Raw genomic sequence first — 25,739 nt, 5'->3', positions numbered from 1 at the left:
CCAAATTCCTCCCCTTGTCACTTGTTGAAGTACAGATCTGCAACAGTCCTTTGTACCTCATCCAAGCACTGAATTGTGTGAGCCAAGACAACATGGCTACCATGTGTACATTGCAGTGAAGCCTCAACCCTTTCCTCACTGAATGTCCATGCACAGACTTTTCAACGGCGGTTAGAGGTGGGGTGGGGTGTGGGGGGTGGTTTGTTACCAGACAGTAACTAGAAATCCTGATTGGATTTGGCTCCGTCTCCCTCTGCGCAAGCCCCTCCACTCCCATCTCCATGCCAGGTTGCAGGGGTGATAAGACCACTAATAGCATGATGAGCACAGTCCAGCAATCAAACCTGGGTCCTTCCTGATCTCTGTTTTTCAGTACCACAGCACGCGATGCAGTGATCTGATGGAGAGCAACTAGTAAGATGTATAACCAATTCAACAGCAGCTAATATGAGCGCAGGTATCTCTGAGGGTTGTGGGGCTGGAGGAGGTCACAAGGATAGGGAGAAGCAAGGCCATGGAGAGATTTGAAAACTAGGATGTGTGTTTTAAAATCAAGGTGCTGACCTAGGAGCAGAAGTCCGTCACGGAGCACAGGGAAATGGGACTTTATGTGTTAAGACACAGACAGCACAGTTTTGGATGACCTCAAACTTGTGGAGTTCACCTTTATAAACTGATCCTGAAGCATTTTCATTAAGGTCATGGCAAAATCATCCCTAAGTCACAGATTTAAGTTAATGGGCGATTCTGTATTGACATATAACTTCCTTGAAGGCTTGTATGTTAGATCTGCTACCCAGAATGGTACTGAATCTTATCAGCCATTAGGTCATGTACTCAATCACTGGTATATGCTGATTCAGTTGGTCTCTGCAGGCAGCGGTAGGTTACTTCGTTTGGCCATGGTATTCCTGGACTAAAATAGCGGAAGATCAGCCAGGGCTCATGCCCTCCCATAGGAGAAGACATTCGGCGATGGGCAGGAGCATGTCTTGCTGCGATGACCCATACAGTTCAATAGCTTGCTGATATTCTAGGTAGAGACACATGAAATTATAATTGGGCGAGGTACTGGAGGGCAGTCTGCGCCTATGATACTAGGCCGCAAGGCAACAGTTAACAACTTCAGCAAGGGAACGGAGAGGCTGCAACAAACTAACAAAAAGTAAAATGGTCATTAAAATTAACCTCTCTTTCTCTCTGCAGATTCATTCAGCGAAGTCCAGTTGTTTTGATTCAAAGCCCAGTGATGTCCTTAATCATTCGTTGCGCATTGGCGGCAACAACGCTGAACCACCGCGATGCAAACTCCAGTGTGATGAAGTTCCTGCAGGACCTGGTTCACGTGGCGACAATCAACAAGGTGAGTGCGAGAGTCCAAACATCCACCCAAAGACATGAGATGAAAGCCATCGTAAAAGAAAATCCAGGGTAGCTGGATCATCTCGCTTGTTTTAGAAGTCGGCTCGGTGCCCATTCAGCTTGGCCAGCGGCTACATTCTTTCAGCAGGCAAACTTTTCTCCACTCCAAACAACATTCTCCCTGAGTTCTGTTTGCTAGGTACAGCTGGCTTGTGTTTTCTTTATGATTGACCTGCCGACGTGCATGCATGCATCGTAAAGGGTAGAGAGCCTTCAAGGGTAAGCAGGGGTGGGCAACAAATGCTGGCTTTGCCAGCCATGCCCACATCCCATGAAAGAAGATTGAAGAAAAAAAAGTGTTGTGCTTCAGATGAAGAGTTAAAGCCTCAACGCCTGTTCAAGAGGCCATATAAATATTGTGTAGTGCTATTTGAAGGAATGTATATTTCCTGACAAATGTTTATCCTTCAGTCAACAGCACCAAAAACCCATTTAGCTGGTAATTTATTTTATTGTTTATTGCGGGGCCTTGCTGTGTACAAGTGGCTCACATTTACTTACATTACAACAATGATTTAATAGCTGCGGAAAGCTTTTTGTTGCCAGGCACTATATAAATGCAAGTTTGTTTTTTAAATAAAAATGAAAGACGGTAATTTCCTGCTAGTTTTTTTGATGTTGATAGTCCTCAAACTTCACCCATCTGCCCCACTTTCCTTGAAAAGACTCCTTCAAACCTGCTGCTGTCACAATATTTCCTTATGCGACTCGATGTCAAATTTTGTTTGCTGACACTGCTGGGAAGCACCATGTAATGTTTCACTGTGCTAAATGCGCTACATGAATGCAGATTGTTATTGCTGACGTTGGTGTTCCTATTTATAATAATTTAAACCTGTGACCTTGAAAGGGACAGCTCAGAATCACAGAATTTAATCAGCTCAGAAGGAGGCCATTTGGCCCATCGTGTCTGCGCCGGCCCTCCAAATGACCATCACGACCTGGTGCCATTGCCCTGCCTTTTTCCCGTACCCCTGCACATTATTTCTATTCAAATAACCATCTAATGCCCTCTTGAATGCATCGTTTAAACCTGCCTCCTTCACACTTCCAGGCCGTGCATTCCAGACCCGAACCACTCGCTGTGTGAAAAAGTTTTTTTTTTCTCACGTCACATTTGCTTCTTTTGCAAATCACTTTAAATCAGGTCACACACCAGTGCATGTCGGCAGAATAATGCGCTTCAAATTAGTGTATTGCTGGCCTTTTAAATCAGCACGCCCTCTGACTTGGCCTAAGTATTGCCAGATGTCCATGAAGGCTGCCTTTAATCATCAGGCTGTGTGGTAACTTTGTGTCTGTTGGCATGTTTTAGCACAAAGAAGATTTTGAGCTACGGAAGAATCTGGTCCATGGATTTCTCGGGGAGACCGGAGCGCTGCTTGTGGCACAGCTGGTACAGGCGTGCTGCTTCTACCTTGTGCCGAGCATGCTAGGAAATGTGGCCGACGTCATGTGGGAACTCCGCATTTTTGACCGGAAGGTGTGTAATGGGAGCCAGGTGGTCTTTAATACATGCGTAATTTTTCATGACCCCCCACCCACGAAACCTGATGGCTTGCATAGTTCACTGTATAGTTCAACCCTGCGACACACAGTCCAGACCTGAGGTACGTTTGCTGATCTCAACCAGGGTGTCAAGATTTGGCTGCAAGGAAGGGGAGGGATCTGCTAGAGTTCTCTCTCCTGATTGCCATCTGCCTATTGTAAGTACATTTGTATGGATGACTGGGAAAGAGAGGCTGAGGTGCGATGCTCTGCGTGGTTGAATATATACAAACATGAGAGTCAGGAGCAGGAGTAAGCAAACCTGCTAATGATCTCGCGTGAAAAGTTAGTCACTTGAGGGAGGTGCCAGAGGACAGCGGGTGCCTAATTTTTTTGTAACCCAGCAAAAGTTGGCACATTTAGGAGAGGTGGGTGTGAAACATTGGCAAAAGACTAGGGAGAAAGAAATTGAAATAATATCGACAAAGACTAAAATGAGTGGTTTGCAGTGAGAGAGAAAGAAAGGTGGAAAGGAATGCTGGGTCATCCACGATCTGAAGAGGAAAGGCAGCATCTGTAAGGACAGAAGCACAGATGGTACCTGGTCTGAGTATTTCCAGCATTTTCTGTTTGCATTTTTGATTTCAAGTGTTTGCAGTATTTTGACTGTGTGAGAGAGACAGGGAAAGGACTGGTTGATGTAAGGGTCTTCATTGGAACTGTTGTGAATTGTTCTGATCAGAATATTAATCTCCTCTTCCTTTCAAACGAACATAGGAATTAAGAGCAGGTGTAGGTTGTTCAGCCCCCTCGAGCCTGTTCAATAAGATCATCTGACCTGACTGTGGCCTCAACTCCACTTTCCTGCCTACCCTGATAACCTTTGATTTCCTTGTTGGTCAAGAAGTTATCTACCTCTGCCTTAAAAATATCCAATGACCCGACCTCTACCGCTCTCTGGGAAGAGAGTTCCACAGGTTCACGGCCCTCTGAGAGGAAAAGAAATCTTCACCTCTGTCTTAAATGGAGGCCCCTTATTTTTAAATTCTGTCCTTTAGCTCTGGCCTTTCCCGCAAAGGGGAACATCCTTTCAGCATCCACTCTGTCATGGCCCTTCAGGATTTTATGTTTCAATAAGATTACCTCTCATTCTTCTAAACTCCAATGAATACAGGTCCAACCTTTCCTCCATAAGATAAACTCCTCATCCCTGGAATCCGTTCAGTGAACCTCCTCTGAACAGCTTCTAATGCAATTATGTCCTTTCTTAAATAAGGAAACCCAAAATGTACACAGTACTCCTTTTTAGGTCATTCAAAACCCATCCACTTATCAGGGTTAAAATTGGGCCCTTACTCACATGATCCCTTGCAGTGCAGTGGTTAGTCATGTTAACAACAGGCCAGCTCAGTGTTCTGATGGCGTATTATCCTGTAACCAAGCAATGTTGATGTCTCTTGTGATTTCCCCCAATGATGTGTTACTGATGCCACTTGTAGGCCAGCTTCATTAAATAAGGGAAAGTCAAAAAGCCTGATTTCTACTAGGCATGGTTAGGTAATGGGTAAGGAATTAATGTGGGTAGATGGAGTTAACATGCAAATCAGCCATGATCAAGTTGACTGCTGGAACAAGCTGGAGGGCTGAATGGCCTGCTTTTATTCCCATGTACATTGTTGGTAATGTGTACCACTAATGCAACTATTTTGTCTGTGACCTGCAAGAAATAACTGAAGTCTACTTAGATGGTTCGCATAGTAAAGTGGAAGCATGTCGGTTATGACCAATTTCGTTGGTATAGCTGAGTTATTTAAAAATTCCACAGAGAAACTAAACAACTGTCATAACCTATAATTTTAACTGTTATGTTTGAAATGCGACTCTAAATTCAGGAATCAGACCACCAGTTCGCGAGGTTTTACATTAAAATAAATGAAGCCAGATACCAGGCAAAACATTTTCATCTTACAAATTGAAAAATGAGGTTCCTTTTACTTTGGTTCCTTGCAGACACAGCGGTAGGTTTACAGGCTTTGATCTTACTCTGCCTCTGCCCTGCACACACACAACTGCTGGAGTTATCCCTAACACCGCTCATTGTATGTAAATTCTCATTGTATCACCAGCCTCTTCTGACAATTAAACCCCTTTCATAGTTCCAATTTTATTAGCAATATAAACATATTGCTTGGTATCTGCTAGATAGGTGGCACTTTTCACCCACTTCTTGAAAGCTCTATTCAAAAAATGCAAATGCATGCTACCTCTCTTGCATATCAAAACTAGTACATATCAAAGCACCCAGATTAGCTGGCTTTAATCCAATTGAGACACACCTGCAGACTAAACCTCTATTTTAAAAGAAAAATATTTTCCAATTGTATTGTATACATTAATAGCTTCATGACAATGTCGAAGGGTCGTGAAATGCTGCGATATCTCTTAAAGAAAGTATGCTAATTAGTATGTAGCCAGGATGTAAGCAGCAGATGTGACCAGCAGACATTGTTCAGAGGAGCTTTCAGTTTAGCTAGCAGCATGTGGTGTGAAGGAATTGCAGCTGTACTTTTGTGTTAATAAGAGCTGCTGAATCTTTATAGTAACTGTCTACTGAGCACTTCTGTACTACATCTTGAAATAAACCGAACCTACATTTGGTTTACCAGTCCTGTCTAAGATTGGTAAGTTTGTATTAAGCAATGATGCAACAAAATGCATGTCTGATTTCTCTCATTTACCATTAATTTCTCAAAATCACTGATGGCAGTCACCATGGTGTAGAAGGATACTGGGTAGAACCAAGGCACAAGTATAGCTGAACAGGCAGGTAACTCTCACACCGCTACCTCATGATCCATTGGGGTTTCCAATGGACGTTCAATTGTTTGTCAAGGAGGTTCACCAGTAGTTTACTGACTGCAGACTCTGTCTTGCTCCCGCATAATATCCAGCCAAAACATTGCAAATGCCTGTGATCCCTATCTGAAACGCTGTTTGCACCTGTCCCTCCAAGGTCCTGCTGGGCTGTCAATAACTGACCTCTAACTCGCGGAGGCTGAGCGTCAACTCGCAGACACTTCCTCCTACCTCTCCCTGGACCGTGACCCCACCACTGAACATCAAGCCATTGTTTCCAGGACTGTCACTGACCTCATCTCCTCTGGAGATCTTCCTCCCACAGCTTCCAACCTGATAGTCACCCAACCTCGGACGGCCCGCTTCTACCTCCTACCCAAAATCCACAAACAGAACTGTCCCAGCAGACCGATCGTGTCAGCCTGTTCCTGCCCCACGGAATTCATTTCTTGTTATCTTGACTCCCTTCTCTCTCCCCTTGTCCAGTCCCTTCCCACCTACATCCGTGATTCCTCTGACACCTTACGTCACATCAACAATTTCCAGTTCCCTGGCCCCAACTGCCTCCTCTTCACCATGGACGTCCAATCCCTCCACACCTCCATCCCCCACCAGGATGGTCTGAGGGCTGTCAGCTTCTTTCTCGAACAGAGGCCCGAACAATCCCCATCCACCACTACTCTCCTTCTGGCTGAACTTGTTCTCACAGTGAACAATTTCTCCTTTAACTCCTCTCACTTCCTCCAAATAAAAGGTGTGACTATGGGTACCCGCATGGGCCCCAGCTATGCCTGTCTCTTTATGGGGTATGTGGAACATTCCTTGTTCCAGTCCTACTCCGGCCCCCTCCCACAACTCTTTCTCCAGTACATCGATGATTACTTCAGTGCTGCTTCATGCTCTCGTCGGGACTTGGAAAAATTTATTAATTTTGCTTCCAATCTCCACCCCTCCATCATTTTCACATGGTCCATCTCTGACACTTCCCTTCCTTGACCTCTCTGTCTCAATCTCTGGTGATAGACTGTTCACCAATATCCATTACAAGCCTACCGACTCCCACAGCTACCTCGACTACAGCTCCTCAAACCCCGCTTCCTGTAAGGACTCCATCCCATTCTCTCAGTTCCTTCGCCTCCGTCGCATCTGTTCTGATGATGGTACCTTCAAAAACAGTTCCTCTGACATGTCCTCCTTCTTCCGTAACCGAGGTTTTCCACCCACGGTAGTTGGCAGGGCCCTCAACCGTGTCCAGCCCATCTCCCACACATCCGCCCTCATGCCTTCTCCTCCCTCCCAGAAACATGATAGGGTCCCCTTTGTCCTCACTTATCACCCCACCAGCCTCCGCATTCAAAGGATCATCCTCCGCCAACTCCAGCATGATGCCACCACCAAACACATCTTCCCTTCACCCCCCCTGGCGGCATTCCGCAGGGATCGTTCCCTCCGGGACACCCTGGTCCACTCCTCCGTCACCGCCTACTCCTCAACCCCCACCTATGGCACCTCCCCATGCCCACGCAAAAGATGCAACACCTGCCCCTTCACTTCCTCTCTCCTCACCGTCCAAGGGCCCAAACACTCCTTTCAAGTGAAGCAGCATTTCACTTGCATTTCCCCCAACTTAGTCTACTGCATTCGTTGCTCCCAATGCGGTCTCCTCTACATTGGAGAGACCAAAGGTAAACTGGGTGACCGCTTTGCAGAACACCTGCGGTCTGTCCGCAAGAAAGACCCAAACCTCCCTGTCGCTTGCCATTTTAACACTCCACCCTGCTCTCTTGCCCACATGTCTGTCCTTGGCTTGCTGCATTGTTCTAGTGAAGCCCAACGCAAACTGGAGGAACAGCACCTCATCTTCCGACTAGGCACTTTACAGCCTTCCGGACTGAATATTGAATTTAACAATTTAGATCTTGAACTCCCTCCTCCATCCCCACCCCCTTTCCGTTTCTTCCCCCTCCCTTTTGTTTTTTCCAATAATTTATATAGATTTTTCTTTTCCTATCTATTTCCATTATTTTTAAATCTATACTTTTTATGCCCTGTTAGTCTTTCCACCTCACCTACACTAGAGCTGTACCTTGTGTGTCTTGCCATCCATTCTTAATTAGCACATTTGTTTAGATAATTTCACCACCTTCAACACCTCTTTGTTCTTTTGTCTGTGACATCTTTTGATTATCTGCTCCTATCACGGCTTGCTTGTCCCAACAACCACACCCCCCCCAACTTCTCTCCCCCCACCCGCCTTAAACCAGCTTATATTTCACCCCTCTCCTAATATTCACTCAGTTCTGTTGAAGGGTCATGAGGACTCGAAATGTCAACTCTTTTCTTCTCCGCCGATGCTGCCAGACCTGCTGAGTTTTTCCAGGTAATTCTGTTTTTGTTTTGGATTTCCAGCATCCGCAGTTTTTTGTTCTTAGGTCAATAACGTGCTTTGTTTTGATGTATGTGAAACCAGACGTTCTGTCGGTGGCTGGAGGATGCTCTCAAAGCCCTCCCGAAGGAGCTTTCAGCTGGGGCTATTACAGCGACAGAGAAGCAAGTGACGGAGTTCCACAAGCAGGTTATGTGGTATGTGCAAGCGTTACTAACCAGTTGCGAATTATACTTGAGCATCAGTGTTATTATCACACACAAATCCGGCGATAGATAATGAAAGAACTTGCATTTATATAACACATTTCACACCATCCGTACATCCCAAAGCCAATTAAGTGTGAGCCCCACCCCATTGTCCTGTAAGGAAACTTGGCAGCCAGTTTGCACCCTGTGAAATCCCACAAACAGTAATATGATAAACAACTAGATAATCTGTTTTAGGGTTGGCTGATGGATAAATGTTGGCCAGAACACCAGGAAAGTTCACTGACTTTTCAAATGGAGCGATGGGATCTTTTATGTCTACCTGGGGACTTGGTTTAAAGTTTCATCTGAAAGTACACCGATATAACAAACTGGTCACGAAGCGTGCTTAGTAGCACTTGTACATGTACCTGTATCCTCATGGCTCCCTGTAGACTAATTTGAGTTTTGGTGAATAGCTGAGTAGCATGTAGGAGATGTTGGGTTTGATACCTGGTCTGTGGTGAGATACCAGCCACAGTGACATTAAGGGTTTTACAATTGGCTGATACCCAGTGCAGTACTGAGGCAGTGCTGCAACGTCAGAGGTGCCGCCTTTTGGATGAGATCTTAAACCAAGGCCTCGTTTGCTGAGGGGGCATAAAAGAACACATGGCACTAATTTCGGAGAAGAGCAGCGAAGTTATCTCTGGCACTCTGGCCAATATTTATCCTTAAACCAACATAAAAACAGATTATCTAGCCATCATCACATGGCTGTGCGAAAATTGGCTGCCATGTTTCCTATATTACAAACGGTGACTACACTTTATTAACTGTACATCATTAACTGTAAAGCACTTTGGGCTATTTGGTGGTCATGAAAGGTGCTATATAAATGCAAGTCTTTCCTTGCACTTTCAGAAGCCTCCCTAAAAACCACTGGCTCAAACAGGCCACTTGGTCTGTCTAGTCCATGCCTGGGTTAATGCTCCATTCCTCAGTCACCAACCAACCTTACTCCCAAACTCTCCCACAGCACACCGTCTTAGTAGGCCGAACAGCTGGGCATGTTTTGTTCCATTAGAGGTGTTATATATAAGTGCAGGTTAAAAGTTTTGGTGATCGGATTTTAACGAAGGAAACTTATTCTTAAAACATAAAGCACTCACTGGCCATCTTTTTCCCTGCAGCGCTGAAGATGCTACAATGATAGGTTGGTCCCTAATGGAATTCTCCGGGTTCTACAGATAGCGTCATCAAGTTACCAAGGAGGTATTATGTAAGTTGCTTTTCCGAGGCAAGGGGCAGTGTTTATCCAGCCGGGCTTGTAGAAACTATCCGCACGGCACAAGTGGAATGACCTGAGAAATACTCGGGAGCCAGCCCAGCTGGGGAATTTACGTTCCTTTTCCTAGCGCGGCTTTGTGGGATCGGGAAGATCCCTGGCTGCTGTCGAGCACATCGAAGCCGTGACGTTTCACTGGCAGTAGAGCTGCTGCTGCTCATTTGGGTAACTTACATTGCCAACATGGTCCAGCAACAAGGCACTGCTGTGTCTCCAAATCAACAGGATTTCTTTTTCTCTAAGGTGAAGCTGAGGTGCATAAAATTGAGGGGCCTAGATGCAGAGGGCAGGAGGGATCTCTTTCCATTAAAGGAGCGATCATTAACCAGGGACCAAGGGTATACAGTAGCTGGTGGAAGGATTAGAGGGGAATTGAGTAATCTTATTTCACACAGTTGGCAGCGGGTTCTAGAACTCACTGCTGGAAGGGTTGCTAGAGGCAGAAACCTTCATTATGCTTTAAAAAAAAATCTTGGCTATGCACTCAGTGCCATAGCCTACAGAGCTATGGGGCAAGAGCTGGGAGATGGGATTAGACTGGATATCTTGTTTTTTTGACCAGCATAGGCACAATGGGCCAAATGGCCTCCCCCCCGGCACTGTAAATCTTCCCATGTTTCTGAAATAATTTTAAACTCGTTTTCTTCTGCAAAGAGGGGAATTGCTTTGAATAAATCTTCTTTAACCCATCTCTCTCCTTCATTGTGTCAAGCTGTGACCAGGCTGCAATGCTTTTTCTTGCTATCCTTGTGAACTCAGATGACTCTTGTGAGGTGGTGACGACATACTTACTGAGTGGTCGGTCGACTGACTCAAGTCTGTTTGTGTTGATATGGCTGTGACTCCCCTCAGCCAAGCATTCTGTGCTAAACCGCTTGATCTCTTTACTCTTCGGAGATGACCCGTTGAAGGGAATTGGCAGATGGAGGGTTTGTGGTCGCTGCCTTCTGATTGCCGTGGGGTGGAGTGCAGCAATTTTCCACACCAATGCCCCGACCATTTAAATGCCTGACCAAATGAGCTGCCTTCCTGTCTCCTAACTCGCTCAGCATTAATGACGCCTGGATATAAACACAGGCGGCATCCAGGAAGCTTAATAAATATTAAGAAATGGCCAGTGGGTTTTCCTGGTGGACTGAAATCTTAACCAAAAGTATGTGGGTTGCGAGAGGAGTAATGCCACCAAGCCTGGCTCAAAATTGCAGGCTGCCTTAGTTTAACATGAGGGAGCTCAGACATTTCCCCGTTTGCTAGCAATCAAATTGATAAAAGTTGTGAGGTTCCCATATATATCCCAATGATGTATGTGGTTAAATGCACTGTTTGTATGGCTGAAGGCCACACAGACTGGGAGGGTCCCTAAACCAGTGCCAAGTCAGCTGAATCTCAGTAGGAGAGCTGGGGGAGTTGCTGTAATGGTGTTCGGTGCCTTTAGGCTAGGAAAAGGGAAAAATCAGCAAGGCTCCTTGATCACTATCGTGTTGGGAACTGTGTGTATGTGCACGTCTCACTCAGCCCATGATTGAAAATGCCATTATTAAATTGCCATTTCCTGTGACACTGGGTGAGCCTCTTCTTCCCACTTATCTGTTTGGCCTGTGCATAATTTTAATGAAACCCTTCACTTGAAGAGCAGCACAATGTTGCAACTTGGATTTGAGCTGCAGATTAGGATCTTACAATTCAAGTGTGACCAATAGATGTTACATTTAATGTGTGGTGCCACTTTTTTGTGCAATCTCACTCGAGCTATTGGAAATACGAGGTGTGGACTTCCCTCAAATGTAATGGATCGAGTGAAGTGTCTTAACTTTCTCTCCTTGTCTCTTTCGTTTGATGGGTGCCTCGTACTTTGCCCAAGTTGCAATTCCTCACTTAGGAGCTAAGTTAGGCCTTGATAAAGCTGTGGAGGTATCAAGCCCACCCTGACCATCATCTTACCTGATGCCTATACACACACAATTTGCAGAAGAGAGCAGGAGTTCTGGCTGATTTCACCCCCCCACCCCACGCCTGACCCAGGTCAGTTGTAGCCCTCACTGACTGATATGGAACCTTGGTTGCGATCAACTAACTGAGCCCTGTATTGAATTTGCTTAGTACAGTTAAATTAGGCACAGCTTTTACCAACCGAAGCCATCAGGAAAACTGTGGGTAACACTCAAGCTTTCCCCCAACCCTCTCCCTAGCATAATGATTTCCCTCTGGCCATATATGTTTATGTTTTTGATTGAGGCCGAACAGAGAGATGAAGCAGCTCTCTCCTCCATGCTGTGGATAAGTACACCTCATCAGCAGCTACTAATTCATTAATAAGCTGATGCTTGATCCCATGCATCCTTCAGGCTCTGAAACATCATCTAAATGTAGAAAAAGAAAGCTCTCTTGCTACATTTGCACACCCCATTGATTCACGGTCCATGCACCCTGAGGAACAATGGGGCAATGCCTGACCCTCAACTGTTTCCTGTTACTGAAAAGCACCTGTTTATGTATCTGCCTTTCGCTAGTTGGTGGCATCTATTCACATCCCAGTCGTAAATTCACGGTGTTCTTTATTGCTAAATGATGCCAAGTTATTACGATTTATGTAAGTGACAAATTATATTAAAGTTCTGCTTAAATCCGACTATGAAAGCAGGTAGGTCACGTTATTTGAGATGTGTCTGCTTTCTAGGACATTAGAGTCCAACCTGTGCACTTCTTAGACCCAGCAACTCCCATCATGTTGGTGCTTATTTCCCCTCTGTTAGTTAATCCTGTGTTAACTTTGTGGGCCTGAAGGTTTGGGAGGGGTTGGTGTTTTGTTTCTAAGCAACACTGCGTCCTTGGTGGATAATTCCCAAATTAAAACATCAAGATCTGTTAGTATGAACAACAAATAACATTTCTGCCACACAAGTACCAGGCAATGACCATCTCCAACAAGAGAAAATCTAACCATTGCCCCATGACATTCAATGGCATTACCATCGCTGAATCCTCTAATATCAAAATCCTGAGGGGGTTACCATTGACCAGAAACTGAACTGGACTAGACACATAAATACTGTGGCTACAAGAGCTGATCAGAGGCTAGGAATCCTGCAGTGAATAACTCACCTCCTGACCTCCCAAAGCCTGTCCACCATCTACCAGGCACAAGTCAGGAGTGTGATGGAATACTCTCCGCTTGCCTGGATGAGTGCAGCTCCAACAACACTCAAAGTTTGACACCATCCAGGACAAAGCAGCCCACTTGATTGGCCCCCCTTCCACAAACACTCACTCCTTCCAACACTGGCGCACAGTGGCAGCAGTGTGTGTACCATCTACAACTTGCACTGCAGCAACTCACCAAGGCTTCTTCGACAGCATCTTCCAAACCCGTGACCATTACCATCTAGAAGGACAAGGGCAATAGACACATGGGGACACCACCACCTGGAAGTTCCCCTCCAAGCCATCCTGACTTGGGAATATATCGCTGATCCTTCATTGTCTCTGGTCAAAATCCTGGAACTCCCTCCCTTACAGCAATGTGGGTGTACCTACACCACATGGATTGCAGCAGTTCAAGAATACAGCTCACCACTACTGTCTCGAGGGCAATTAGCGAGGGGCAATAAATGCTGGCCTAGCCAATAATCCCTACATCCCATGAATGAATTAAAAAAAGTGTTAGAAACTGGAATTCAAACTCTGTGTGGCCCCCGAAGCTTCCTGCTGGACATCAGTGTAGCTCTCAAACATTAGCTTGGACTGTCCTGTTCTAGGTGATTGTGCCTACTCCTGTGGGGTGTGATTATCGACGGAAAGACTTGTATCGATGTCAAGCTTCTGGAAAAGATAATTTTGACTGGGATTTGAATTTTCTGTTGGGTGGCAGAAATTCAATGCATATTATCATGAGCCACAGCACTGGAGCTGTTGAGAATCTGAATTGGCTGGGTTTAGATTGAAGAGTTTGGGTATTAAGAAGTTGGTCATTAGGATTTGGAGGGGGTCAATGAGTTGTGATGGAGTAGTAAAGCAGGTACAGGTGTTGTTGATAAAAGGGTTAGGAATGAGGTGATAAGAGCCTGCCCAAGGCAGATGAAGGGGTGAATTTTTAAAAATATATTTCACAGGATGTGGGTGTCACTGGCTAGGCCAGCGTTTTTATGGCCCATCCCTAATTGCCCTTGAGAAGGTGGTGGTGAGCTGCCTTCTTGAACCGCTGCAATCCATGTGGTGTAGGTACAGCCACAGTGCTGTCAGGGAGGGAGTTCCAGGATTTTGACCCAGCGACAGTGAAGGAACGGTGATATATTTCCAAGTCAGGATGGTGAGTTGCTTGGAGGGGACCTTGCAGGTGGTGGTGTTCCCATGTGTCTGCTGCCCTTGTCCTTCTAGATGGTAGAGGTCACGGGTTTGAAAGGTGCAGTCAAAGGAGCCTTGCTGAGTTAATGCAGTGCATCTTGCAGATGGTGCACACTGCTGCTGCTGTGCGTTGGTGCTGGAGGGAGTGGGTGTTGAAGGTTGCGGATGGTCAATCAAGCAGGCTGCTTTGTCCTGGATGGTGTTGAACTTGTTGAGTGTTGTTGGACATGCACTCATACTGGTGCATAGGAAAGTCCTATGTTCCTATGAAATAACATCCGTGCTGGTTGCTGGGGTTTATTGATTTGGGTAGGTGATGGGGTAGTGAAAGTATTTTGGAAATATTGGTATCAGGCAGACAGTAGGGTTGAGTGTTTTATAGTGTAGTTTACCACTGAGGGTAGGGGTTGGAAGGATTTTAAAGTATCTAGCTGCAAGGATCAAGGGCCCAAATTGAGTCACGAGACTCAACTTCTTGTGCAGGGTAACTGCCTATGGCCATCAGAATGTAGAGTAAGCAGTTGGAAAATGGAGTGTTCTGTTGATAATGAGAGAGTACAAATTTTTTGCTTTCCTGACTTAGTTCAAATCTAATCTTCAATCATATAATGTAATGAATTGTAGGTGCGTGGTACTAACTGTGCAGAAATGTCTGCGATGGCCCTGACATTGGTCCACATACAATGAAGTGCCAGCTCTCGACCTGTTCCATGCATTCCCTTTTGTGTTTCTTGACCCATTTCCATCTGACTGGCTTCTCTGGGATACACATTGCAAACATCAATCAGCCACAGGTAGGATGTAGCAATGACTCCAATGTTTGTTTGGTGACTTAATGGAAGAAAATATATTGCTTTGGCTGCATCCCTTGTTTGTTCAGCCTAAAGTAAAGCTGCGCACTGAGGGTCCCATAGGGGCTTTGTGTTGAGGACAGTGGTCAGTTATAGTGCAGCGCCAAGAGAGAGGGCGGATAATAAGTTGCTTCCAATGGTCAGGTGGGAGCAGGCACCACTGGGTGTAGCAATTAAGGGAGACCAGGGATCTGCAGCTGAGTTAGACCATTGGCTGGGGTGGCAGTGCAACAATGGAACCCGGTTCTTGGGGTTAGAGAACAGTGAAAACCAGCCACGATTCCCATTCCTTGACCCCCACCCACCACCTCCGACTCCTGCTAGCCACTTAGTAAAAGTCTATATCTTCAGGAGAGGGGTAAAGGAAAGAGTGGGGAGGGGCTGGCATTTGGGGTTGTGAATATAAGGAATAACTCCAATAGGGAATTCGAGAAATGTCTTTACCCAGAGATGGTTTAGAATGTGGAACTTGCTCCTCCAGGCATTGAGGCGAACACTAAAAATGCATTTGTGAGGAAATACATGAGGAAGAAAGGGGTATGTTGATAGGGTGAGATGAAGAGGGGTTCAAGGAGATTTGTGAGAAGCATAAACACCAGCATAGACCAGTTAGGCCAAATGGCCTGTTTCTGTGCTGTAAGTTGGGATAAGATGGAAGAATTTAGGGAAAAGGTGGCATCCACTAATTCTGTATGTCTTTTTTTCCCCTCTAGTTATGTACAAAGTCCCTATCCTGGACACAGAGGCACCGTTAAATGAGAGAGGAATAAATTGCTTGACACTCACTTAAACAGGAGTGAAGAGAGAACAGTGTACTTTCCACCTGAAAGGGCTGGATTCCACAAGGGCTTGTACAGAAGGACGGGGGGTGGGTGGGGAAAGGGGGACAGATCTGATCCAGCTATCGTGGCTTCAAAATCAGAGGATGGTGTCATGTTTGCCTCGATCTAGATGAATTCATCCAATGAAATTGTCTGTTACAGTTGCACCTTGTTTTAATACTGGCAACAGAAATGGTCATTCTCCAGGGTGGCGATAGCTCAATGTTGTATTGGATTTTGCTCAGATGACTGAGGCAGAGGGAGTTATTCTGTATAAACTGCACAGTATTCACTCAAATAAGCACTAGAATATATTGAGTTAAAATAAGGTGTGATTGAATTGTAAAATTCGCTCTTAAGGAGGATAGTGTTGGTTGGGGAGGGGGCAAGTATTGTCATGTAAATGATGTACTGTCTGTCTTCCCATCCCCCATCAGTCAAAAAGTGAAGTTATTGTTGCCCCAATTTGAATCTCCACTATTGAGTCTCTTGCACTAATATACTGGGTTTGTCTGGAGGATGCAAAGATTTTGATGATTGGGGCTGGCCTTAGTATTCATCCAGAGATGTGTCATCTGATTAAACAACTTCTGGCCCAAAACATTCACGTGACTTAACTTTTCCCGGCTTGGGTGACTTGATCAGCAGTTTGGCTCAGCTCGTACCATTCTCACCTTAAGTCAGAAGGTCATTGGTTTGAGTCCATTCCAGGGCCTGAATGCATTAAATATAGGCTGACTGCAGTGCTGAGGAGGAGGGCTGTCTTTCAGTAGACTCATCAAAAAGAGGTCCACCAATTTTGGTGGGCATTAAAGATTCCACAGCAATAGTCACAGCTCATTAATGTTTCCCCATGATGTCATTATTCCTCTCACATGCTCCTCCACCTTAAAATGAATTGATTCTTAATCATATTTGGTATTTGCTGGACTTCTGTGAGCTAGGTGGTCTCTGCATTTAACTAGATAAGTGACTGAATTTCTTTGGCGTGCGCTGGGTCACTGTGTTCTGGCTCCTTTGAGAGCCATACAAGTACAAATTTGTTGCTTTTTCCCAAGCTTCCCAGTGGATCATCGGAAACCAACACTTTGATGCCAAAGGGCACCAAATCTGGCACAGCGTGGTGGGGGGCTCAATCACAAAAATAACCCCTAAATAGATTAAGAATTATTTACACTGAACACACCCCTCCCCGCCTCCCCCTTCAATCCTCCACATTATTCTCCTGCATTGAGGGCACATCATTATTTAAGAACGGTTATCATTGAGATTCTGTTACTTTCTGCCATGAGTGCTGAAGATGCAACAGGCACTGATCGTAATATAAAGGGACACGTTTATGAGTTTCTTTTTTTAAAAGAACCCAAAACCACCTGCTTACCCCATTAAAGGTTTCTGACGATAGCTAACTTGGGCAAGTTGTGTGATCTCATCAGCAGTGGCAGCCAGTAAAATTGGGGGGAGTGGGTGGTGAGGGTAATGATTAAGTTATAGTGAACATTGCCTTCAAGTGGGTACTGGGAGGGATATTTTTTTTTTTAAAGATCTCTGATACTGGTTGAATGCTGTTATTTTGAGGGTTGCATTTTTGCCCCTGTCTCTGTGCAGGTGTTCTTCCATGTCACTCCACCTTGGCAATTTGCCGTTGGTGAAATCTGCACAGTACTCCTAGTGCTGGCACTCGACAGGGTAAAGGATGCAGCAGGCCCTTGGGGTTGAATTTATTTTAGATCCCTTCACCAAATCCTGGAACAGAACCTGGACCTCCAAACCCCATTGGAAGGCCAGAAGGCCCACACTCTGGAGTCTGCAACAAATGGTCATTGACAGCGCATCGACACCAGTACCATGACAGCCACAACTGCAGAATAGCAAGGGTCACACAGCAATCTACAGTTATTGTCCATCGCTACTGCAGCAACAAATCACCATGACCTTAACTCAAGGGCTCATTACCCAACAGGGCATGCCAATCAGGTACTCTTCTTGACTGGGATTAAATAGTATGCAATGCAATGCAGTCTGATGAACTGAAGATGCATGCACAGTAAAATCTTGTGCTGATTTTGGAGTGGGTGGATGATGGTGGTGGTGGCAGGGGGGTTGGGTGGGTGGGTGGGGGAGCAGGTGCGGCAGAAGACACTGGACTGGGATACCACTGTTGAGGTGCCCCAGTCGCCACTTTCTCATTCCATCACTGAAAGCTGTCAAGTATAGGCAGATAGCAACGGCAACCGGTGCCTGCAGTCATCAGTCGAATACAAATGACACCCAATCTGGGAAAAAGTAAAACAAAGCTGGTGATGGGTTTTAAAAGTTTTTTTTTTTAATAACTGGCTTAAACAAATTCAGAACAACTTCTATTTTTTCAGTTTTGCAGCAGTTTAAAAGCGAAAGATGTTAAACGCAAATGGCTTGTTCATGGTGTACTGTGCAGTCCTTTCAAATGTGAGTTAATTTAAACACTTGTGCTGTGTTGTCTGATTCATATGAGTCATTTTGTCTGTGTTTAGTGGTGGTACAGACAGACTTAGTATGTGCCAGTGTACAGAATTTTTTAATATTAAACTTTGGAACAAAATGTTGCTGCTTGTGTGTCTATTTTTAATCCAAAAATATTTTGTTCCCTATTGCCCTTAGGGGAGCTTCCTTTTCTCTATTAATATATATCTCTTGATCGGATATGTCCTCCCAGTTGTATGGGTAACTTTTACCTGTTTAAGTTTTTCTTTTTGATCCTTCCCATGTTAATGCTTGCAAAGAATTATTGTCCCTTAATCAGATTATGCCCCTTTCTCCCTCAGTCCAACTCCATGAGTAGCTCATATCTGGGAATGGTCAACCTCATCCTGGCAGTGTGAGAAATTCTGCCTGGGCTGTGTGTTTGTTTGTGTATCCACAACCATTAATGGGCTGCTTCTATCTGATTATTCTCCACTACCCCCAGCCACCTCTTCCCTCTGCCTGCACTCTGTACACGTATACAAGTTACATTTGGTAATTATGGTGCAACAGTTTCTCTGTGGATTACCTCTGTTCCCTCGCAATTTATGCCCAGTCTAGTACATAACTACATACCTAAGACCACACAGCCAAAAACAACAACTTCGATCCAAGGGCTTTGTGCTGGCATTTATCCTCAGTAAGAGCAGATTATGCCTGCAGACCCCTCTCTTGCTAACTTTAATTGCTTATTCCCCTCATCTCTGGTTCTACTGACACTAAAATACATTGATCTAATTGGTGAGCTCTCCCGGGGGAAATAGCGATCATAAAAACTGCAGGATTGGCATAAAAATTCAACTAATTCACTCCACGTGGAATTTTACTGCATCTATCCAGCTAAGAGGAAAGGAAAATATTTTGATCACTTTCAGAATGTTAAGACAATTCAATGGACTTGCAAAGGCTCTCGTTATCCTTTAACTTTATTTCCATTTTTTTTTAAAAAGCCCCCATTTATAGTCAGCACGGGACAGAAGGAGGCCAATCGACTCATTGAATCCCTCCTGTGTTCAACAAGCTTCAAATGTAACCATATGATGGACATGCAACAGGCTGCTGAGGGTCACTAGGAAAAGAAGCGTTGAGTCAGCCTGATAGCAAAGCAGTCTTATTTCAGATAAGGTATTAACTGAAGCTCCATCTACCTTCTTGAGTGAATGTAAAAGATCCCATGGCACTATTCAAAGAAGAGTAGAAGATTTCTTCCCAGTGTCCCGGCCAAAATTTAGCCCTTAACGACAAATGCTTAACATTGCTATTTGTGGACACTTGCTGTGCATAAATTGTCAGTCACATTTCCTATATTATAGCAGTGACTACACTTCAAAAAAAAAAGTACTTCATTAGCTGTAAAACACTTTGGGATGAACTGTGCCCGCAATACTAAGGCAAGCCTTTTTGGTAGCTGATTCACAAGATGAAAGAAGTTAATCGCTTAAGAAATCCTTTACAGAGCTCAAGCTGAAACTCCGTGTGGATAAGCTCATGGTGGCGGTTGAGGGGATCCTGGGTATCTTGTCCATCAGTTTGGAGGAGACCTTTCGCCGTAAGGTTGACAGCACTCCGCTGGCCGCCATCTCCCGGTAAAGCAAATTAAAGACTGCTACTGTCTCCTCGTAGCTGTCACGGGCTGAGATCTCGAAGAAAAGGCACTTGAGGGCCTGGGCGATGCCACTGCCCTCCTCCGTGGTCACCATTCGGTCGTACTGAAGGTCCTTCTTGTTCGCGACTATCACCACGGGGGGTGGGGCATCACTGTGACCCCGCTTCAAGCCAGCGTGGATGTGGCTGATCAAGAACCGGAGCCTGAGAACCTCATCGAAGCTACACCGGTCCGTCACAGAGTAGACGATGACGAAGCCCTCGGCCCACTTGATCTTTTCCTCGATTAATATCGCATCTTCTTCCTATGCAAAAAAAAAACTTTTTAATCCCCTTTCCGTGTACTGTGAGAGGGGTACAGTAGCAGGTTATCAGACCAGTATCTCATTTTATTGTGCGAGCTTGCTGTGCAAATTGGATGCTGCACTTTCTCACATTATAACAGCGACTACACTTCAAACCATGTCATTGGCTGTAACGCACTTTAGGACATCCTGAGAGCATAAAATGTTGCCGTATAAATAAGTTTTTCCGCTCGTGGATCTCTCTGCCTGTTCATCAGTGAATGCCCTTTGAAGCCCAGTTTCTGTAGGAAGTGACGCTTGTTCCTAATGACCTCGTGAGGCTGGATTACGTTACCTGTCCTGCAGTATCAAGAACTTCAAACTGCACACATTCCCCGTCCACCAAGGACACGTGTCTGTATATCGTTTCTGTGAACGAGGGGAAACATTTGTTACAGGTTAGACAATAATTGCTGGTTGTTCTCATTTTCATTTATCCAACATTGCGGCTGTGCCTTTAACTGACTGGTCTCTAAGTTCTGAAATTTCCCCCCCTCAACCTTTTTCACCTCTCTAATTCTCTCTCCTCTAAGTCAGTCCTTTAAAACCTACTTTGACAACCAAGCATTTGGTCATCTATCCTAATATCGCCTTACATGGTGGCGTGTTACAGTTCACTGAGTCTGAGTTTCTGTGAACATGTGCACTTTTACATGCATGTTGTAACCTGGAGTTATGGATAGTGATGGTAGATGCTCCAATTCTCTTTCCATCACATGGCTGAACAGGAATCTCTCCCACTCTTACCACCTGCCATTAAACCTGTATTGGAAGGATTTACAAGTTGATACTCAAACCTGTTTGGCTGTGTTATGCCAGTGATGTCTCATGGTTCCTTGACCATCAAGTCCGGGAGTGGGACTTGAAACCACAGCTTCTGGATCAGGGTCAGGGACACCACCCACTGCGCCACAAGACCTCCCTCTCCCTATGTGACTCAGTGCCAAATTTTGTTTGACTCTCCTGTGAAAGACCTTGGGGTATTTTACTACACATTTGTTGCATAAGTTTTTATTTTTTCACAGGATGTGGGCACCGCTGGCTGGGCCAGCACTTTTTATTGCCCATCCCTCATTGCCCTTGAGAAGGTGGGTGATGAGCCGCCTTCTTGAACCGCTGCAGTCCATGTGGTGTAGGTACACCCACAGTGCTGTTAGGGAGGGAGTTCCAGGATTTTGACCTTACATCAGTGAAGGAACAGTGATATATTTCCAAGTCAGGATGGTGTGTGGCTTGGAGGGGAACTTGCAGGTGGTGCTGTTCCCATGTGTCTGTTGCCCTTATCCTTCCAGGTGGTAGAGGCTGTGGATTTGGAATGTGCCATTGAAAGAACCTTGGTGAGTTGCTGCAGTGGATCTTGTAGATTGTATGTAGTACTGACAATGCGTGTCAGTTCTGGAGGGAGTGAATGTTGAAGGTGGTGGATGGGGTGCCAATCAAGCGGGCTGCTTTGTCCTGGGTGGTGTTGAGCTTCACTCTTCCAGGCAAGTGGCATTGCCTGTGCAAGTTGTGATGCAGAATGCCTGATTAACAGGTAAACACTGAGGGAGGAGTGCAACAAGTGGTGGGCCATTTTATATGTCATTGCCCACCTGTGACTCACAGCAATGAGATTACTGAATACTCGCTATTGTTTGTAAGCATCTCCTGACTGCGGTGCTGATTTTCACTCCTGCCCGTGAAGTTTTATCAGGTTTCAGCATGTAGGTGAGATATTGTAGCTGTCAATCTCTTGTTTCCTGCATGCTAGAACAGGCTGTGGGTGGGAGTCAGACATTCCGGCTGATATCAGTTTGTTTCACAGTGATAGACACAATATCAGTGAGATAATTTGGCTACTGGTGGTCTGACAGAGTGGTGCAGAGAGTCCAATTTGGCTAGATGTTTAACGCAATTATAGATCCTAACAAGAACACAGAGGCACATGTACCAGCCCATATATACTGACCTATAAATGCAATGCTATAAATCTGACACACCTCTGCAGCAGACACACACTGGCACAGATGCACACAGGGGCAAAGTCCTCCTGAAGGGGTCTTTTCAGGAACCATTCTGTGCATACTTACCCAAAGTTGGATCGTATTCTCCGATGAATCTCTTAGTTATGAAGCGTACAGTGATTGCTGGAAAAGCAAAGGTGTGCGAGTTAGACGTGAAGCCAACGGTTCTTTCTGTGAGACCTCACCCTGTCTGCACAGCTGATCCCTGTACTTTGCATCACTTAAATTTCTGTGAGCGACTGATGCTCCATAAGAATCTTCCAGCACAGAAACAGGCCATTTGGCCCAACAGGTCCATGCTGGTGTTTATATGCCACATGAACACCCTCCTCATCTAATCCTATCAAAAGTTTACATGATGCTAACATTAGATCATAAGAAATAGGAGCAGGAGTAGGCCATTCGGCCCCTTGAGCCTACTCCGCCATTCACTAACAGCAGTGTGGGTGTACCTACACCACAGGAACTGCAGCAGTACAAGAAGGTAGCACCTTCTTGGGGACAATTAGGGATGGTCAATAAATGCTGGCCTGGCCAGTGACAACAACATCCCATAAATGAATTTAAAACAAATAAGATCATGGCTGATCTGAGTGTGGCCTCAACTCCACTTTCCTGCACCCTCCCCCCCACCCCACCCCCAAACCCCCTTGACTCCCCTAGAGATCAAAAATCTGTCGAACTCAGCCTTGAATCTATTCAATGACCCAGCCTCCACTGCTCTCTGTGGAAGAGAATTCCACAGACTGACGACCCTCAGAGAAGAGATTCCTCCTCATCTCTGTCTTAAATGAGAGACCCCTTATTTTTAAACTGTCCCCCTAGTTATAGTCTCCCCCTTTCAGGGGAAACTTCCTCCCAGCATCCAATTCAGCTGCTGAACTGCCCCAGATGTAATCCGCACAGAGTAGAGATAAAACCTGCTTTATTGTGTCCCGTAAGGACTCGCTCCTTGAGGTTTTGGAGAAACACAGGTAGAAACGACTAGCGCAATTGTTTTTAATCGTTGGGACATGGGCACTGCTGTCAAGGTTGGCATTTATTGCTCATCCTTAGTTACCCTGAGAAGTTGGCAGGCCACTTCAATTAAATTCATTGTTTCATGGGATGTGGCGAGGCCAGCATTTGTTGCCCATCCCTAATTGCCCTTGAACTGAGTGGCTTTGCTCTGCCATTTCTGAGGGCAGTTAAGAGTCAACCACATTGCTGTGGGTCTGGGGTCAAAGGTAAGCCAGACCAGGTAAGGATGGCAGGCTTCCTTCCCTGAAGGATATTGGTGAACTAGATGGGTTTTTACGACAATCGTTGGCGGTTCTCACTGTTACTGAGTTAAGCTTTCAATTCCAGATTTTTTTATTAATTCAGTTCAAATTTCACCAGCTGCCATGGTGTCCTGAGTCCCTGAATGACTAGCCCAGTGACATTACCACTACATCACCAGCTCCCTCCCTCACCGTGCACCACCATCAGAGTACAGTTAAGAGTTAACCATATTGGAGTGGGTCTGGAGTCACATATATCCCAGAATGGGTAAGGATGGAAGATTTCCTTCCCTAAAGCACATTAGTGAACCAGTTGGATTCTTATGACAATTTCATGAGTACTTTTACTGTAGCAGATTTTTATTTTTACGTTTAAACTGATTTCAAATTCTTAAACTGTTTTGCTGAGATTTGAACTCACTGTCCTTTGAATTAATATTCCAGCTTGCTAGTTCAGTAATGTAACCACAATATTATTACACCCCTGCTTGTGTCTCCAAAGTCCCATTATAATCGATCCCTATTCAATCTCTAGGATTATCTGTTAAAAATATTTGTCTTGTGGACAAGTTTGGTCCTATGAGCAATGGGTGTTTACATTTTTCAGTTCAAAGTTCTAATCCTTTTGTTCAACTCCTCTCATATGGCCTCACCCCTCCCATTCTCTGTAACCTCCTACCGCTCCCTGAGATCTTTGTGTTCCTCCAATTCTGGCCTCTCACGCATCCACCATTTTAATTGCTCCTCCATTGACGGCTGTTCCCTTCAACCTCCTCAGGTCTCAAATTCTGGAATTTCCCCCCCTAAACCCCTCTGTCTCTCTGCCTCTCTTTCCTCTTTTGAGAAGCTCTCTAAACCCATGCGCTTTCACCGATCTCTTTTGCCCCTTTTTGAAATTTGGCTCCGTGTGAAGTTTTAACTGAGTAAGCTCCTGTGAACGCCATGGGATGTTTTATTGTGCTAAGGGCACTACATCAATGCAAGTTTTTGTCATTGAACTCCTTGAACCAGCCAGCTCTTGTGGTATCGGTTACTGTGTCACCACTGCGCCCCACTTGCCCCCACCCCCCCAACTCTTGCTTCACTGCCCACCTCACTTTAACAGAAGCACACAGGGCTACTCCCACCTCCCACTGCATGGATGAAGAGAGAGGAAAGCAGAGACCGTGAAGCCAATCGACAGCCTGTTTTTTACCACTTCAACATAAAACCAGGAACAGTGGCATTAATCATTGAAGAAAACCTGAGATGGGAAAGTGTGGGGTTACCGTCTCTTCCAAAGTCAGACCACAGACCGGATTAAGTTTAGACAGGTCTGGGAGCTGATAGCAGGAGTTCCAATGTTTGCTTCGCTGCTTATGAAAGTTAACTGCAAACTTGAATAAGTAACCCCTCCACGATGTATTCTGAGGGATAGAAAAATGAACTGGGCAGAGAGAAAAGTGGGGTGAAAAGACTGAAAACCAACAGTAACAAATTCTGATTGGAGAGACAACAGACAATAAGTGGAAAGGAATTATTCGGCGCTTAGTACCCTGCAGAATAAACAGGAACTCTCTGCAGTAAAACCCTTACCTTTCAGAATAAACAGTAACTCTGCACAGTTACATGGTGCAATCCTTACCCTGCTGAACAAACAGTAACTCTGCACAGTTACATAGTGCAATCCTTATATTGCTGAACAAACAGTAACTCTGCACAATACATAGTGCAATTCTTACCCTGCTGAATAAACAGTAACTCAGCACAGTTACATAGTGCAATCCCTACCCTGCTGAACAAACAGTAACTCTGCACAGTTACATAGTGCAAACCTGACAATGCTGAATAAACAGTAACTCTGCACAGTTACATAGTGCAATCCTTAACCTGCTGAAGAAGCAATAACTGTGCACAGTTACATAGTGCAATCACGCCCCTGCTGAAGAAACTGTAATAATACACAGTTAAATAGTGCAATCCTTACTCTGCTAAACAAGCAGTATCTCTGCACGGTTACATGGTGCAATGCTTACCCTGCTGAACTAACAGTACCTCAGCACACTTACATAGTGCCATCCTTACCCTGCTGCAGAAACAGTAACTCTGCACAGTTACATGGTGCAATCCCTGCGCTGCTGAACAAACAGTAACTCTGCACAGCTACATAGTGCATTCCTTATACTGCTGAAGAAACAGTAACTCTGCACAGTTACATAGTGCATCCCTACCCTGCTGAACAAACAGTAACTCTGCACAGTTACATAGTGCATTCCTTACACTGCTGAAGAAACAGTAACTCTGCACAGTTACATAGTGTAATCCTTTCTGCTGAACAAATAG

At 45.1% G+C, this 25,739-nt stretch overlaps 2 protein-coding genes across 4 annotated transcripts in view; one reads left to right on the top strand and one right to left on the bottom strand.

Moving 5' to 3' along the window:
- LOC121271640 (transportin-3-like) overlaps positions 1-17,787 on the top strand; it is a 52,872-nt gene extending 35,085 nt beyond the window's left edge. For 2 of the 3 annotated variants that reach the window (XM_041177742.1, XM_041177744.1), the window contains 5 exons: positions 1,207-1,363; positions 2,738-2,905; positions 8,237-8,349; positions 9,534-9,622; positions 15,594-17,787. In XM_041177742.1, coding sequence (XP_041033676.1) covers positions 1,207-1,363; positions 2,738-2,905; positions 8,237-8,349; positions 9,534-9,594 — 499 coding nt within the window. In that variant the 3' untranslated portion in view covers positions 9,595-9,622; positions 15,594-17,787. The remainder of the gene's footprint in view (positions 1-1,206; positions 1,364-2,737; positions 2,906-8,236; positions 8,350-9,533; positions 9,623-15,593) is intronic. The other variant, XM_041177743.1, reaches the window with a different exon arrangement.
- A 264-nt stretch (positions 17,788-18,051) lies between these two features.
- The window catches only part of LOC121271696 (ras-related and estrogen-regulated growth inhibitor-like), a 206,725-nt gene continuing 199,037 nt past the window's right edge, over positions 18,052-25,739 (bottom strand). Inside the window, exons 2-4 of the mRNA XM_041177857.1 lie at positions 22,222-22,278; positions 20,448-20,521; positions 18,052-20,113 (exon numbers count right to left, since the gene is read on the bottom strand). Of these exons, the coding sequence (XP_041033791.1) occupies positions 19,634-20,113; positions 20,448-20,521; positions 22,222-22,278 (611 nt within the window). The 3' untranslated portion in view covers positions 18,052-19,633. The remainder of the gene's footprint in view (positions 20,114-20,447; positions 20,522-22,221; positions 22,279-25,739) is intronic.

Source organism: Carcharodon carcharias, chromosome 31, assembly GCF_017639515.1.
Source record: "Carcharodon carcharias isolate sCarCar2 chromosome 31, sCarCar2.pri, whole genome shotgun sequence".
NCBI classification, from domain to species: Eukaryota; Metazoa; Chordata; class Chondrichthyes; order Lamniformes; family Lamnidae; genus Carcharodon; species Carcharodon carcharias.
This window is presented reverse-complemented; position numbering and strand designations above follow the sequence as displayed.